The sequence below is a fragment of a genome, unplaced genomic scaffold, assembly GCF_019419815.1.
Source record: "Pyrus x bretschneideri cultivar Hongxiangsu unplaced genomic scaffold, Pyrus_bretschneideri_v1 Contig61, whole genome shotgun sequence".
Taxonomy (NCBI): Eukaryota; Viridiplantae; Streptophyta; class Magnoliopsida; order Rosales; family Rosaceae; genus Pyrus; species Pyrus x bretschneideri.
In genome coordinates this window covers 2,323,895-2,339,553 of record NW_025999800.1, presented here as the reverse complement: position 1 = coordinate 2,339,553, position 15,659 = coordinate 2,323,895, and the positions used below count along the sequence as shown (strand labels likewise).

Here is a 15,659-nt window from a genome sequence, read left to right as displayed (position 1 = left end):
AAAAACCCCTTCTCGATTCCAGTATTTTCCAATTTTTCCATTTGATCAATTTAGGTAAGTGAAAATATACTTAAAAGAAAAATGTGTTTTTATGTTTTGGATGTGACAATATGGTATATATATACTTGTTTAGTATTATGTTCTTCATTTGATTATTTATTGGTTTAAAATATATTTTCCTTACCGGGTAACCGATTGAGTCATATTACCTGTTAATATTATCGAGTTGATTTCAGGTCAGGTCATTTTACCCGTTTATTTTAACGGGTGTTACACGATACAACCCGTTAATATATCAGGTATGACACGAACATGGAAAACACGACACGAATGCCAGGTCTACGGTTAATAATAGAAAGGAATGAGGTCTAACTAGGATTTACGGCTCCTAACTTTGCGCAATTAAATTAAAAGTGTTAATCCCATTACCATTCAGTGATATTTATCTATGTAAGTAGAAAGTTTTTAAATTTGATTCTCATCTATTGCGAGTTTCATATCGAATTACAACTAACTCATTGTTTGATTCAGCACAATGTTGCTGTATTGAAAAGAAAAAAGAGAATTAATACTGATTAAGTTCACTATCAATGTAATTAACGTTTTACATATCAATTAATTCGTAGCGTATATAATTTCTTGGACTAAAGTTTTGTACTTAAGTAAATAAGAAATCACATCAAGTAATACGTAAACTACTGTTTTATAGGGTATATGATTTACATGGTATAGTATTTTTCTACATTACATGTAGAATAACTAACTTCGGTTTTAATTTCTTAATTCTTTTTGGTCAAACAATTTAGTCCTTTTTTAATAGTAAAACTAATGAAAATGATTTGAAAACTTTGAGTTTTAACGATAAGAACAAAATAAAGGGTCAAGTGAATAGTAACAAGATTAACTTTTTAGTGTAAAAATGTGGTTTTTCGTTAAAGTGAACAATATCGAGAGTCTTTCGTTAAAGTTCCATTTTTTAATTCGTTTGGGTTTGTTAATCAGTTGTTAAGTACAAGTTATATTATTGTTCTAATCTATTGTTGGTTGAACAGAAAGATCCTAATCACCATACACCCACAATATACTAGATATTTTTGTGTAATTTATTTTAATTTTTTTATCACTGGAGAATTAGTATGGCTCAACCAACAATTCTTATAATAACAGAATACGTTGCCTTACATGGAGGTGTCTTCTGTTGAGATGCTATTGGTCCGGAGTTTTTATTTAATGTTCTTGCTGAAGATGTAAACGTTTCTATTAGAATTTAATAAAGTTTACCATTTGACAAAAAAAAAAAAAAAAAAAAAAAAAAAAGATCCTCTCCGGATCCCTTCCACCAATCCTGGACCTTGAAATTTGATCAAATTGCTTAAGTTATTATAACTTTTAAAGGGGGCCTCTTGTTTTTAACTGTTGAATCAAATTTCAAGGTCCCGGATTAATGGATTTGGTGGAAGGGATCCGGAGACAATCCCTTTCCTATAATAACCACAACAGCCGCCAGCTAACTATTCTTATAACCTTTTGGACCAATTATAGGCTTGTTACACACTCAAGTTGGGTAGTCTGTGTTTCGTGATCTCGCTTTAAGTGAGGTCTTGCCATAGGCGAGTTTGAGTATATACGTCAGAGTTTTGTATCGTCATTAGCATTCGGGAAACTGTCACATTTGTTGTAAATGTTGGCACATTCAGGTGATGTATACAAAGTGAAACATTAGGTTTTTCGATTTGTTTGGAAGAAAAAACAAGGGACAAGAAAAGTATCTGTATTTCGAAAAAATGGCGTAATGCGAGAAATGAAATTTAAATGTTTGGTCATAAGGACATTACACTAGTCAATAATCAAGCACTTCATCAGTGTCAATTACATTATTATAACAGAAAGATCATGCAGAAACACAGATTAGACTCCATGTCTGAAAGTTTTGGGCATAAAAAACCCCGTTATAATCACATCTATCAAATCGACAACAAAAACGAAGAAAACATCTGTGTAACACAAGCGCATGAGCAGTCCAACATCGCTCTCAACTCATGCTTCGGGTGTATCCGAACGAATAGCTGTTGGAAAGAACCAAAAACATACATAAGAATACGGGCTTGGCAGAATAAAAATTCGATTAACAAAGTTCAAAAATAAAATTACGGTGCAATCACATTCATGTTGTTCAAATCCTACATTCTCAAAGATAACGAAAATTTAAAACAAAATGAATATTAAGAACTCATAGTCATTCTGCAGAGTGTCTTGTATTTCCTTCATCGGTTAGCAGATCATGAAAATATCAACACTCAGGAATAAAGACAACATTGGAAATAACAAGTTCAATAATCTATAATTTGAATTCAAAACCAGCCTTAAAATTGCAGTATCTGGGATATTTTCTTCACTAATTACCAGATCCAAAAACGGCACGTCTTCCAATTAAGAAACAGTTCGGAGGACATTGAGAAAACATAGGACATCAACAAATAAAATCTAAATCCAAAATTTCATATTTCAGCCCACCAACAGTTCACAGTGGACATTTGATAACATACAACCAAATCATAACCAGCACACCAACTTACAACGAACATGTACAACATCCACAACAGAAATCCTAGAATACAAGAAATTACAGCCGGCAAGACGAAGTAACCAGAGAAACAAGTAGTTTCTTGATTGTTATCAACATCCCTAAAACATAGAAATGAAGTTTAAAAAGCCTTGTTTCAAGCACATTCCAAGAAATATAAATAAGAAGCCACACTGCCTGAAGGTGTTTCAGATTTTACATGTTGTAAAAGAATTTACATACGCATGCAACTATAGGAAACAATATTCTGTGAAAGAGTGCCTTCCAATCATGAGCTGTAGCCCAATGATAACCGTCCCTCTTCTGAGGGAGTTGTCCTGGGTTTAACTACTTATATGCAGGCAGCTGAACACCAAAAGGACTAGAGGAGTTCCTGAAGTACAACTAACTTAAAGCAACACAGTTAAGCGGACAATACCAAAGCATTGCAACTTATTTTCCAACATATGCTGATATCACAAACTAAGGTCACTTTTATTTCCTCTTGGACCAAAAGATGAACTGCTCTAAGATGCATTTAGATATCACCACTCTACACAAGAATATATCATCTATAAACAAGAAATGAGAAAACAAAATGTGGCAACCAATAAGATAAATCTGTTAATTAATTTCATCATGTTCCCTGTTTTTATCCTACTCTTTTGCTTCACAAGTTATGCAGGCCTCTTAGAGCATACGATTATCCCCCATCGAGTGCAGTCCCCACGTTCCATTCTCCACACCCCCAAAAGAAAGCAACAACAAAAAAAAAAAAAACAAAAAACATCAGAAGCTACTAACAAATGATCCCAAATATCTTTAAAATTGCAGAAATGGGAGAATTGCCTCCACACCCATTTAGGCTAACCATAAGGTGCAAAATTCAGAGACACGTTCTCATTTCACAAACACAATATGATCACAACATGTTTTCTTTGACATGGGTGGTTCTATTTATAACAGCCCATATTAATCTAAATGTTAACACCTTTGACAATTTCAAAAAATCTTAAATTTGACGAAAACTCACGACTTCAAATAATATTAATTCAATCAATTACATTTTAACCATTATTTGTCACACCGAAAGAAAAAATACTTGCCAAAAAATCCATCATCTGAGCCACTCATTTCACATCAAACTAACTACACAACCCAACATTGTAAATTGAATTCAATCATCCCATCAAGAGATTTAAGTCTCATTTGACAAAAAAAACCAAAATTTCACTTCATCTAAAATAATCCCCAAATCCTAAACGGCACACGATAATGCCCCACAAGTTATACAGGCATCTTGCTTGGGTCTTACTACAACTTAAGTTATCCGGTCCTCTTGCAGCACAGGATAATGCCCCATCAAGTGCAGTCCTAGCATTTCCCGACTAAAATCATATGTATTCTCTCCGCAACCAAAAGAAAACAATAGGAAGAAAGATCTGCAGCTACTAACAAATGTTCCCAAATGTCTTCAAAATACACAGAGAGAATTGCCTCAGTACCCAGTTGCGCTAACCACAAGATGCAAAGTTCAAAGACACATTCTCATTTCATAAACACAAACTAAGTGATCGTAATGTGCTTTACTTGATGTCGGTGGTTTTAACTATAACAACCCAGATTTATCTAAAAATTAACACCTTTGAAAATTTCAAGAAATTTTAAATTCGACGAAAACTCACTATTCCAAATAATCTTAATTCAATCAAATGCATTTTCCCCAGTTTTTGTCACACCCAAAAGAACAAAACTTTACAAAAATTCCAACATCTGAGCCACTCATTTCACATCAAACCAATTACACAACCCAACATTGCAAATTGAATTCCATCAGCCCATGACAAAATCAAATCTCATTTGACCAGAAAAACCCTAAATTCTAATCGCACATATTGAAATCAACGACTAACAACGATCAAAAGATGCGATTTTTAACATCCAAATCAACAAAAAATCAGGGAAATGGAAACCCAAGATCTGAAATCCGAAAGAGAAATGAACGGAAGAGCTTACTGGGCTTCTCAGGCTTGCCTTCAGCCCACTTGGAGACGGCGAAGTGTACCCTCTCGCGAGAAATGGCTTCGGTCTTGTAAGGCTCCTTGAGGCAATTCCGAACCAGATTCGCACAGATGTTGGAGTAGGTGATGTAGGTCATACCGGCTGCGCGCCAAAACGGTGCCGCTGCGTTCGACGACATTGGCTTTCTCTGGGTTTCGTTCGCTCTCTCGCTCTGTGTCAGTCAACGTGACCTAGACGAAGCGCCCCTTTAACTTGCAGTGGTAGCTCCCGCAAGGGCTTTGTCTATAGGCCAGATCGAGTTTTAATTTTCGTGAGGCCATTAGAGAAGGCCCAATAATCTGTCAAAGGCCCAATGATCTGTCAATTCTAGTAAGGGTGGTCGGGGACGGATTTGGTTCGATTTAGTCCTCAAACTACCAGCATAGATGAACCAAACCAATCGGTTTAGTGATCACTTTGGTTCGATTATTTCATTTCATGAAATCAATCGAAGTTTATATTATGAAATGGGATTTTGTAGACGGCGATTTACCACAGTAGCAAAAAGTAATTATGTTTATACACTATTGTGCGGATTTAATCTCTACCGATCTCTCTTCCCTCTAACAACCAACAATTTAACTCATTAACACTATTGTTTGTTAAAAAGAAAAACACAAGATTTTGCAACTTAAATGAACAATGGTTGCAAAAATTGTTTAACATGTTTTTTTTTTTTTTTTTTGGAAGAAGAGTATGATATTTCATTTATTGAAAAAAAATTACAAATACATATTATGAAAAATTCGGCCCCAAAAAGGGTCCTACAAACTAGATCTGAAAATGGTATATGAAAGTATCACTAGTCACAAAGCAGTAAGTAGACTTCAAGCACTTGTCGGGAACAACAAGATTACACAAGTTCATAAAATCGTTAAACCATGTGTTACACGAAGATCATGTGAAAACAAAATCCGCAAATTATATTGGGACAAAGAGTACGATGCCAATGAGTCTAATCACATCACCTAATCATTGTCATGATCCTAGAACACCAAGTGAAGTAGATCTAGCAAATCAAATGACTCCACCCTTCACATGTAGCTCCAAATTTTGGAGCTGTAGCACACCAAGGAGAAATCAAACTAGAAAAATCTCCTAAAGAGAGAAATCAAAATCGAACTCCAAGAACCTTTCTGAAAATTATTAAACTTAAACAAAATAAAAGGATAAAACCATGTCATTGCTCCATATCCTCCAGACATTCGAGAGCCATAACACTGCACCCGCTAAACCCATAACATCGTACTGGCTAAACCTAATCCCAACACAATCTGACATCTTCCCTGGCTTTCAACTTCAACCCCATATCGAAAGTGATAGCTCGATTTAAAATTTTGTGTTTACTGTGTGCTTGGGCCAAAATATGACAACTATCATGACGACAATTCTACACCAAAATAAAGTAAGGGTTCTTTAAATATAGACCCTTACAACTCTTATTTCCTAGATAAAAACCCGTCTAATTTTAAACATTTAAATAAAACCCAAATTTGAAAAAGACTGTCAAGTAAAAATGTAATTGACCTTTTATTACCAAATATTTACAGCTTGTGCCACAATATTCAAATCAAATCAATAAATTACTCACCTTAATTATGATGAACAAATAATTATTACAAGTACTACTATACGTTCAAATATATATATATATATATATATATATATATATGCATAGTGCTAACATATATGTTAAAGTAATTAATCTACCTATATGTAAATTTATGCTTAGCAAATAATATATATATTTTGTAAGTAAATTAATAATGAATCAAATAACATTACATTGCTTTATTTTGTAAGTAAATTAATTTTGAATCAAATAGCACTCTTTTATTATGTAAATATTTTATTTTGTATGTATCAATATCATATATATATATTTGGCACATTTTATTATTATATGTACAAATAATAGGTAAATTAGTATTAAACAAAATAATATTGTTTTATTATGTAGGTAAATTAATTTGCATGTATTTTGCATATATGGGTTTGTTATTATGTAGGTAAATTATTTTTCATGTATTTTACATATATTGAGTATATTATTATTATTTTTTTAAGCAATCTAACATTTTAAAATTTTAATAGTAGGTGCACTATTTGAATCAAATGTTTGTTTTTTAGGTAAATTATTTTGCATGAATTTTACGTATATCAGGCATATATATATATGTGACAACCCGTTCCAAATTTTACGTTTTTATTTTATTTTAAAAGCGTGAATTTATAAAATTGCCCTAGAGGCAAGGACTTTGACTTCCGTTGACCATCGACTCGAGAGATGTGGGACTTATTCTTTTAGCATATCCTTGTAGTACTTATTGGTACGAACGTATCGGCGAAAGCTGTTTGTAAGTCCGGATTATAACGGTATAGTTACGGACGTTCGAAATTGGTTATTCAAGGTTTAGTGTTAATTAAATTAAATCCCCAATCAGAAATTGGTTATTTAAGGTGAAGCCCAATCAGAAAAAGGAAAGAAGAAAAAAAAAAAAAAAAAAAAAAAAAAAAAAAAAAAAAAAACGCAGCTTTTCCCGTGGGTTTTCCCACTCGCGACCGCCCATTTTCCGAGGCCGATTCCGGCCAACTCCGGTGGAGTTTTTCGATGCCACCACCACCATCTTGAAGCTCTCATTCCCCTCTACAAAACCCACCCAAGAACCACCTTGATTAACCATGGTATGAGGCGGTTTGAAGCCACGAAAGTTGACGAAAATCAATGGTGCTCCGGCCACCCTTTTCGATTTTCCGGCAAATCGGCAAAGCAATGGCCGATGCCACCACTTGGGCTTTGTAGCCCATCATCCCAGGAGCAAAACCCAACCAACCTTGACCCCGTTGGACCACCGTGGACGACGAATCGACGTCGGGAAGTTTTAGGCACCCGCCGGCTTCGTGGGCAAAATTGACCATCTTCCGTCCATTTTTGGACTTCGTGGCAGGTATGAAAGTTGCTCCACTCACTGAGATCTTCATTTCTGTGAAGTTTGAGAATTTTTGGAAATAGTTGGATTTTCCGGCGAGCCGGGGCGGCCGACCGCCACCCGCGGCGGCGCGTGCGGCGGCGCGTGGCCAATGGGCCGCCAATGTTAATTTTAGGCTATGTCAAATGTTTTGAATTCAGTTTTGTCATTTGAATGACGTAGGTTGATAGTTGGAATCTAAATTCGTTACGATACGTTACTTGATAAAAATGTGAATCGATGATCCGACCGTTGGATCGTCACCAAAATTGGATACATTATAATACGTAATATTTAAAGATCATAGGAATTTACGGATCGGGAATCCGACTTACGGATCTTCCTGAATTGGATTTGTAAGTTAGTAAAATAAATGTTCACGGCCACTTGTTTTAGGCAATTGGCGGAGATCTGACCGTTGGATCGTAATGAAATTTTAATATGTTATTCTAGAAATATATTGTGAATCGTTGGGAGTTACGGATTGGAAATCTGATATGCGGATCTTCCGGGTCAAGTTATACAGGGTTGTAAACCTTACTGTCGATCTTTGATCGACGGTTGACTTGTGGTCAATAGGTCTCAACCTATTTTAGAATGTCGCTGAGGTTGTGTTTTATGTGAATTGCATATTCTTCAGATAAGAGTTCTGAGATGTGATTTGATAATTGGCCACAGGGATCGATCATTCAGGACGCCTCGATGCGCGTGCTAGAGAAGTATAGCGTGGACTCCAGGTGAGTGGATCTTTTCCTTTTTTATTGTGTATATTATTGAGAGTTTTATCGACACTTTTAAATTGATTAGGTACATTACCTTCGTATAATTATTATGAATGCTTGAAGTACTTTATGAACTACGAATGGCTTGATCCCTGTCTAGGGTACGTAGGCAGTCTAACGAGACGTTAGATGCAGCCATAAAATATTTGAGACAAAAGCCTTGCTTGGGAAATTGAGTAATGCGAAGGAAATTGGTTAAGGCAAGTTTTAGTTTTATGAATTAGTTAGTTAAATTAGTGTTAATTGGGTTGTCATGAATAATTATCCTTGAAAATAAGTAGTTTGGGAGTAGGGCGTTATTGATTGTACACTTCACACTATATTGTTTATAATTGAAAATGCTACGACATGGTTGAGTAGTAGATTGCATTATGATATATCCATATGTATATTACTTGCATATAATTATTGGGAATGCTTTCAAGTGCAAAGGTGAACTCAGGACACCCATGTAAGTTCATGTGAGTTTATGGTACTAGTTGGATCGATTGCGTTATAGCATGACTACAGTTGTGAGTTAGGCAACTTCGATACGGTCGTACTGGTTGCCATGAGTTGCACATGTTATATTGAGATGCATTGAGAGATCATAAACTTGCACCTCGGTGTTAGTGCTCCCGCCCGTGGCCAGGGCACAGTCCTTCACGTGATGTTCACCTCCCGCACCTTACGCTCACCTTGGATCCAAGGTAGGTGCACAGTCTTGTCGTACAGACCACTTTAGGTGGTTCCGACTCGTAGGTGACCCGCGATTATTCGCATAACCTTCACGTGATCGTAGCACTAGAGCGTTTATATGTATTACACCCAGGCCTGTCGTACAGACCACTTTAGGTGGTTCCGACTCGTGTGCAGGTATACTTATTGAGATATTGGCTAACCAGAATTGACGAGATATGGATAAGTCGTACAGGTCACTATAGGTGACTCCGACTTATATGCTAGCCAGGATTGACGAGATATGGATAAGTCGTACAGGTCACTATAGGTGACTCCGACTTATATGCTAGCCAGGATTGACGAGATATGGATAAGTCGTACAGGTCACTATAGGTGACTCCGACTTATATGCTAGCCAGAATTGACGAGATATGGATAAGTCGTACAGGTCACTATAGGTGACTCCGACTTATATGCTAGCCAGAATTGACGAGATATGGATAAGTCGTACAGGTCACTATAGGTGACTCCGACTTATATGCTAGCCAGGATTGACGAGATATGGATAAGTCGTACAGGTCACTATAGGCGACTCCGACTTACATGCTATCCAGGATTGACGAGATGTGGATAAGTCGTACAGGTCACTATAGGTGACTCCGACTTATATGCTAGCCAGGATTGACGAGATGTGGATAAGTCGTACAGGTCACTATAGGTGACTCCGACTTATATACTAGCCATGATTGACGAGATACGGTTAAGTTGTACATGTCATTTTAGATGACTCTGACTGATATATCACTTTGTATTGATTTAGTTCATTTGGCCTACTTATTAATGTATGGTGGATTTGATGGCAAACCGTGGTTTTGGTCAATTCCGAGTATGGTTTGGATATATGTATATATGCTATACTGTCTTATGGAAAACGATACGGGTTTTACATTTAGGGGCATTACTTTTAGAGAGGTAGTAACTTTGGGAAGCTTGGTTTTATTGCTTACTCACACCTTTTGTTTGGTGCCCTCCAGGTTTTAGCTATCGAGTTTGCATCGACAAGAATCTGTGACGAATCTTAGTATTGATGAATATTTTTGAGGGTATGATTCTTACTCACACTACTGTACCTTACTTATGCTCTGACATCGCGCGTGAAATGGGTTCGCTCCCACTCGTAGCGCACTCTGGTACTTAGACACTTTTAGATTCAAATTTATTCACTTTTTATGCACTATCACATTTTATGGCTTCGTCACCTTCCAGGTGTCGGCCAGCACAGCTCGATTCAGGGTCCAAGTGGACTTTCTGGGTCGGGGTGTGTCAGTTTGGTATCAGAGCATATGTTGGGCAGTATTGTGTTCATCACACGCGTGATGTGAGCACTCTTGGTTTTTGTGTTTGATGTTCGAATGATGCCACCTCGTCGAATATGGAAAAACATGCTAACTTTTCTTAAGTTTTGGACAATTATGTTGTCTTCACGACATTTTATAAAATCATTTTGGCGGTTGTCCTTAGAATTAAAACAAAGATTTTTCCTTGTGGGGGAAAGGTGTGAAAGTGAGGCGAGTTGATGGCCTAAGTAAATGTTTCGATAATCATGTATCGCCAGAGATATTACCAAATAATTCTATCATTGTCCTACCGCCGTTAGTATTGATTCTTTAAAGAATGGAAATCTTAGTTAGTCTTGATTTCTTAGTAACATTTCGCGGAAGATCATCTGAGGGATAATTATTGTTCGGTCCCTATTAGCACTGATATCTTCAAGCATACTTGTGTTCATGTTGGATCTTTAGGAGGAAGATCGACTGTCGATGAAGTCTTTTTGAAAGTAGATCTTAGGCAAGGTCTTTTTCTAGCATTGGGATTTTTCAATCAACGCTATTCCAAATTTTTGCTTTTGTAGTTGTACTTATTAAATGGGTGAGAATAGGCTTGCGAATGTAAGTTGTCATATCCTGGGAGTTGTAGAAATCCGAAAAGCAATCATTAAATCGTCCTAGGATCAATGAACTACTTCGCTTGAGCCGAATAACTTAGGATCGTGGAAGCTTAGGAATAAGCTTTGCAATAGGACGGTAAGCTCATGATTGTTGTTTTCACCCTATCACTTATCTAGGTAAACGAAAATCCTTTGACTAACCACCTCTCGATCACTTCCATAGGTAGACATTAGAATCGAAATGCGGGATGGTATCTCACTGTTAGATTGTTATGAGTGTCGAGGAAACTTGTGAAGATCTTTTAGTTCGTGTCGTAGAGTTGGTTAGTAGTACTGTAAATTTGAGGACGTATACTTTTGGCGTCATATCTCAAAAATCTTACCGCGGATACCACCACATTGTTAAGTTAGTATGACAACATGACGGAGTATTGCTTTTATTTTCACGATTAAAACCGTTTGAAACGAGCCATCTTATTCATTGACCTAAAGTCAACAGTTATCACCTTATTTCAAAGGCTAGATGACACTTCTCGGTGGAGATTTTGATGATGCATGGTGATTGTCAATTGATGTGACAAGTCAATTCGGATTCAGACTTTCTTAGTAGGTTAACGCTTATGTTTCTCGGTGGTAGAACCGCTAATGATGAACCATCATACTTATGACCTAGAATTAACAATTTCTAATTTCATTGGAATTTTGATTGGGACTTTTATGTAGAAAAGTGTGTCCAAATCTTCATTGATCTTCGAACTTTTTATTACATTTACTTTTTGGAACAAGCTAAGTTTTGTCAGAGGCAATAGTAGAATTAAATTGGCATCTATGAGTGCACTATTGTGTATTTACTCTTGCACACTTCCAGCCTGTCCCTTTTTATTTAATTGGGAAGTATGAGTATCGATATAGAATTACCTTTAATCTACCAAGAAATGGTTCAAATGATTTTAATCATTTTGTATGAATGGAGTTAGGAAGTATCTTTTTATATGCGCAGTTCGAGATATGTGGTATATGTAAAGAATGTGAAATTCATTGATCGTGATGCTAAACCAATGATACACTTATATGATGTTCCAATTGGTGGTTGTTTACTTGAGTATAAAACAATATTTTTCTTGCTCTAAAAATTGAAGTATTGGCAATAGTTGTTTCCTAAAAATAGGTGTTGAAATTTCAACAACAAGACACTTGTAAAGACCACTAAGTTAGAAGTGGGACGTAGTCAACCTCTTCGGGTGATGTGATTTAGAAGTTCTCTTTGTGACGTGATCAAAAGTGGAAGTAGGGAAGAGATAAAATCAAGGCATCCCTTGATGTGTTTTAAATGAATCCTCACTCTAGATGGACCTTGTTTTTGATTAATGTTGTGAGGATATTGAGGATATAGAGTTCAAATTTCCTTGGGCAACTACAATTTTCTAATTGCGTCCAGAGGACGATGACTTTTTGAGAAAACTACTCCTAGACTTCTATACAAATTCAACAAATAGAAACCTGACAAGATTATCATCTTGGTGTATTTATATTTCATCGTGTTACATGTTTCACTTCCAAGCCTTTGGAAGTCGTTATGAAGGTTTTGAGTATTCGAAGTTGTTCATTATTGCATTTCTATCCCTAGATTAACGATTAGTTTGAAATGAGTTACTCAGACCTTTGTGGACGAGTTACATCTTGTTTGTCCCACCAGTAGCATGGTTGCAGTATATCCTTATCTCCATTCTAATCACTTGTAACCACAGTTACAATTTCGGGTTAACTATGGTATCATTGGAGTTGATGTATGGAGATTTTACGCACATCGCATATTTAATGGACGCATACTTTTGTTAGAATTATGGGTAACTACGGTTACATTCCTGTTTAGGAATATAGTATCCTTCGAAATATAATACAAATATTGTATGTGTAGTTCGTGATTTACAGCAGATTGCTGCGAACAAATATTTGATTGAGATTGTGATGTAGAAAATTTATGTTATTGACGATGTTGCCTCAGAAGGTAGTGAATGAGTACGATCGAGGCTGGTATGTGTATTTCCCATTGAGGGGCAAGATGGTAATATTGCACCCTTGGGAATTGTTACTTGCTTATCAAGACAACAGTGAATTGTCGGTTTTGTGGGGTGCAGACCGTAATATTAATAACTTATTCGTTGGATTGTTAAGCAAATAAACAAGTAGATTATTCTACGTTAATATTTGTATTTACTTATTTAATTCGTTAATTGTTGTTTAGGCTTGACCCAAAAATACTACATGCTAAATTTCGAAGTGCGTTACGCTTTGAACACGTTTATGTAAAAGAGAAGGAAAGTAGGAATTTGGAGGCATGAAAGAAGAGTCATAACACTCCGATAATGTCGGAATGTCATCCTCTTTTATGTAGTCGCCATAACTTGATGTCTTCCTCGTGTATGTATTTACATGCATATATCTCTTTAATTTTGAGTATTCTACATTCGACTGATGATTTTAAATTTCGAGGACGAAATTTTCTTAAGGTGGGTAGATTGTGACAACCCGTTCCAAATTTTACGTTTTTATTTTATTTTAAAAGCGTGAATTTACAAAATTGCCCTAGAGGCAAGGACTTTGACTTCCGTTGACCATCGACTCGAGAGATGTGGGACTTATTCTTTTAGCATATCCTTGTAGTACTTATTGGTACGAACGTATCGGCGAAAGCTGTTTGTGAGTCCGGATTATAACGGTATAGTTACGGACGTTCGAAATTGGTTATTCAAGGTTTAGTGTTAATTAAATTAAATCCCCAATCAGAAATTGGTTATTTAAGGTGAAGCCCAATCAGAAAAAGGAAAGAAGAAAAAAAAAAAAAAAAAAAAAAAAAAAAAAAAAAAAAAAAAAAAAAAAAAAAAACGCAGCTTTTCCCGTGGGTTTTCCCACTCGCGACCGCCCATTTTCCGAGGCCGATTCCGGCCAACTCCGGTGGAGTTTTTCGATGCCACCACCACCATCTTGAAGCTCTCATTCCCCTCTACAAAACCCACCCAAGAACCACCTTGATTAACCATGGTATGAGGCGGTTTGAAGCCACGAAAGTTGACGAAAATCAATGGTGCTCCGGCCACCCTTTTCGATTTTCCGGCAAATCGGCAAAGCAATGGCCGATGCCACCACTTGGGCTTTGTAGCCCATCATCCCAGGAGCAAAACCCAACCAACCTTGACCCCGTTGGACCACCGTGGACGACGAATCGACGTCGGGAAGTTTTAGGCACCCGCCGGCTTCGTGGGCAAAATTGACCATCTTCCGTCCATTTTTGGACTTCGTGGCAGGTATGAAAGTTGCTCCACTCACTGAGATCTTCATTTCTGTGAAGTTTGAGAATTTTTGGAAATAGTTGGATTTTCCGGCGAGCCGGGGCGGCCGACCGCCACCCGCGGCGGCGCGTGCGGCGGCGCGTGGCCAATGGGCCGCCAATGTTAATTTTAGGCTATGTCAAATGTTTTGAATTCAGTTTTGTCATTTGAATGACGTAGGTTGATAGTTGGAATCTAAATTCGTTACGATACGTTACTTGATAAAAATGTGAATCGATGATCCGACCGTTGGATCGTCACCAAAATTGGATACATTATAATACGTAATATTTAAAGATCATAGGAATTTACGGATCGGGAATCCGACTTACGGATCTTCCTGAATTGGATTTGTAAGTTAGTAAAATAAATGTTCACGGCCACTTGTTTTAGGCAATTGGCGGAGATCTGACCGTTGGATCGTAATGAAATTTTAATATGTTATTCTAGAAATATATTGTGAATCGTTGGGAGTTACGGATTGGAAATCTGATATGCGGATCTTCCGGGTCAAGTTATACAGGGTTGTAAACCTTACTGTCGATCTTTGATCGACGGTTGACTTGTGGTCAATAGGTCTCAACCTATTTTAGAATGTCGCTGAGGTTGTGTTTTATGTGAATTGCATATTCTTCAGATAAGAGTTCTGAGATGTGATTTGATAATTGGCCACAGGGATCGATCATTCAGGACGCCTCGATGCGCGTGCTAGAGAAGTATAGCGTGGACTCCAGGTGAGTGGATCTTTTCCTTTTTTATTGTGTATATTATTGAGAGTTTTATCGACACTTTTAAATTGATTAGGTACATTACCTTCGTATAATTATTATGAATGCTTGAAGTACTTTATGAACTACGAATGGCTTGATCCCTGTCTAGGGTACGTAGGCAGTCTAACGAGACGTTAGATGCAGCCATAAAATATTTGAGACAAAAGCCTTGCTTGGGAAATTGAGTAATGCGAAGGAAATTGGTTAAGGCAAGTTTTAGTTTTATGAATTAGTTAGTTAAATTAGTGTTAATTGGGTTGTCATGAATAATTATCCTTGAAAATAAGTAGTTTGGGAGTAGGGCGTTATTGATTGTACACTTCACACTATATTGTTTATAATTGAAAATGCTACGACATGGTTGAGTAGTAGATTGCATTATGATATATCCATATGTATATTACTTGCATATAATTATTGGGAATGCTTTCAAGTGCAAAGGTGAACTCAGGACACCCATGTAAGTTCATGTGAGTTTATGGTACTAGTTGGATCGATTGCGTTATAGCATGACTACAGTTGTGAGTTAGGCAACTTCGATACGGTCGTACTGGTTGCCATGAGTTGCACATGTTAT

General features: G+C 36.7%; 1 protein-coding gene across 1 annotated transcript; it reads right to left on the bottom strand.

Moving 5' to 3' along the window:
- Nucleotides 1-1,802: 1,802 nt before the first annotated feature.
- On the bottom strand, nt 1,803-4,844 carry LOC103926828 (ATP synthase subunit epsilon, mitochondrial). The gene is made up of 2 exons (XM_009335709.3): nt 4,580-4,844; nt 1,803-2,066 (listed from the first exon to the last, which is right to left on the bottom strand). Exons 1-2 carry the CDS (start codon nt 4,761-4,763, stop codon nt 2,038-2,040), a joined length of 213 nt encoding a protein of 70 aa, XP_009333984.1. The 5' UTR covers nt 4,764-4,844; the 3' UTR covers nt 1,803-2,037.
- Between the last annotated feature and the right edge of the window lie 10,815 nt (nt 4,845-15,659).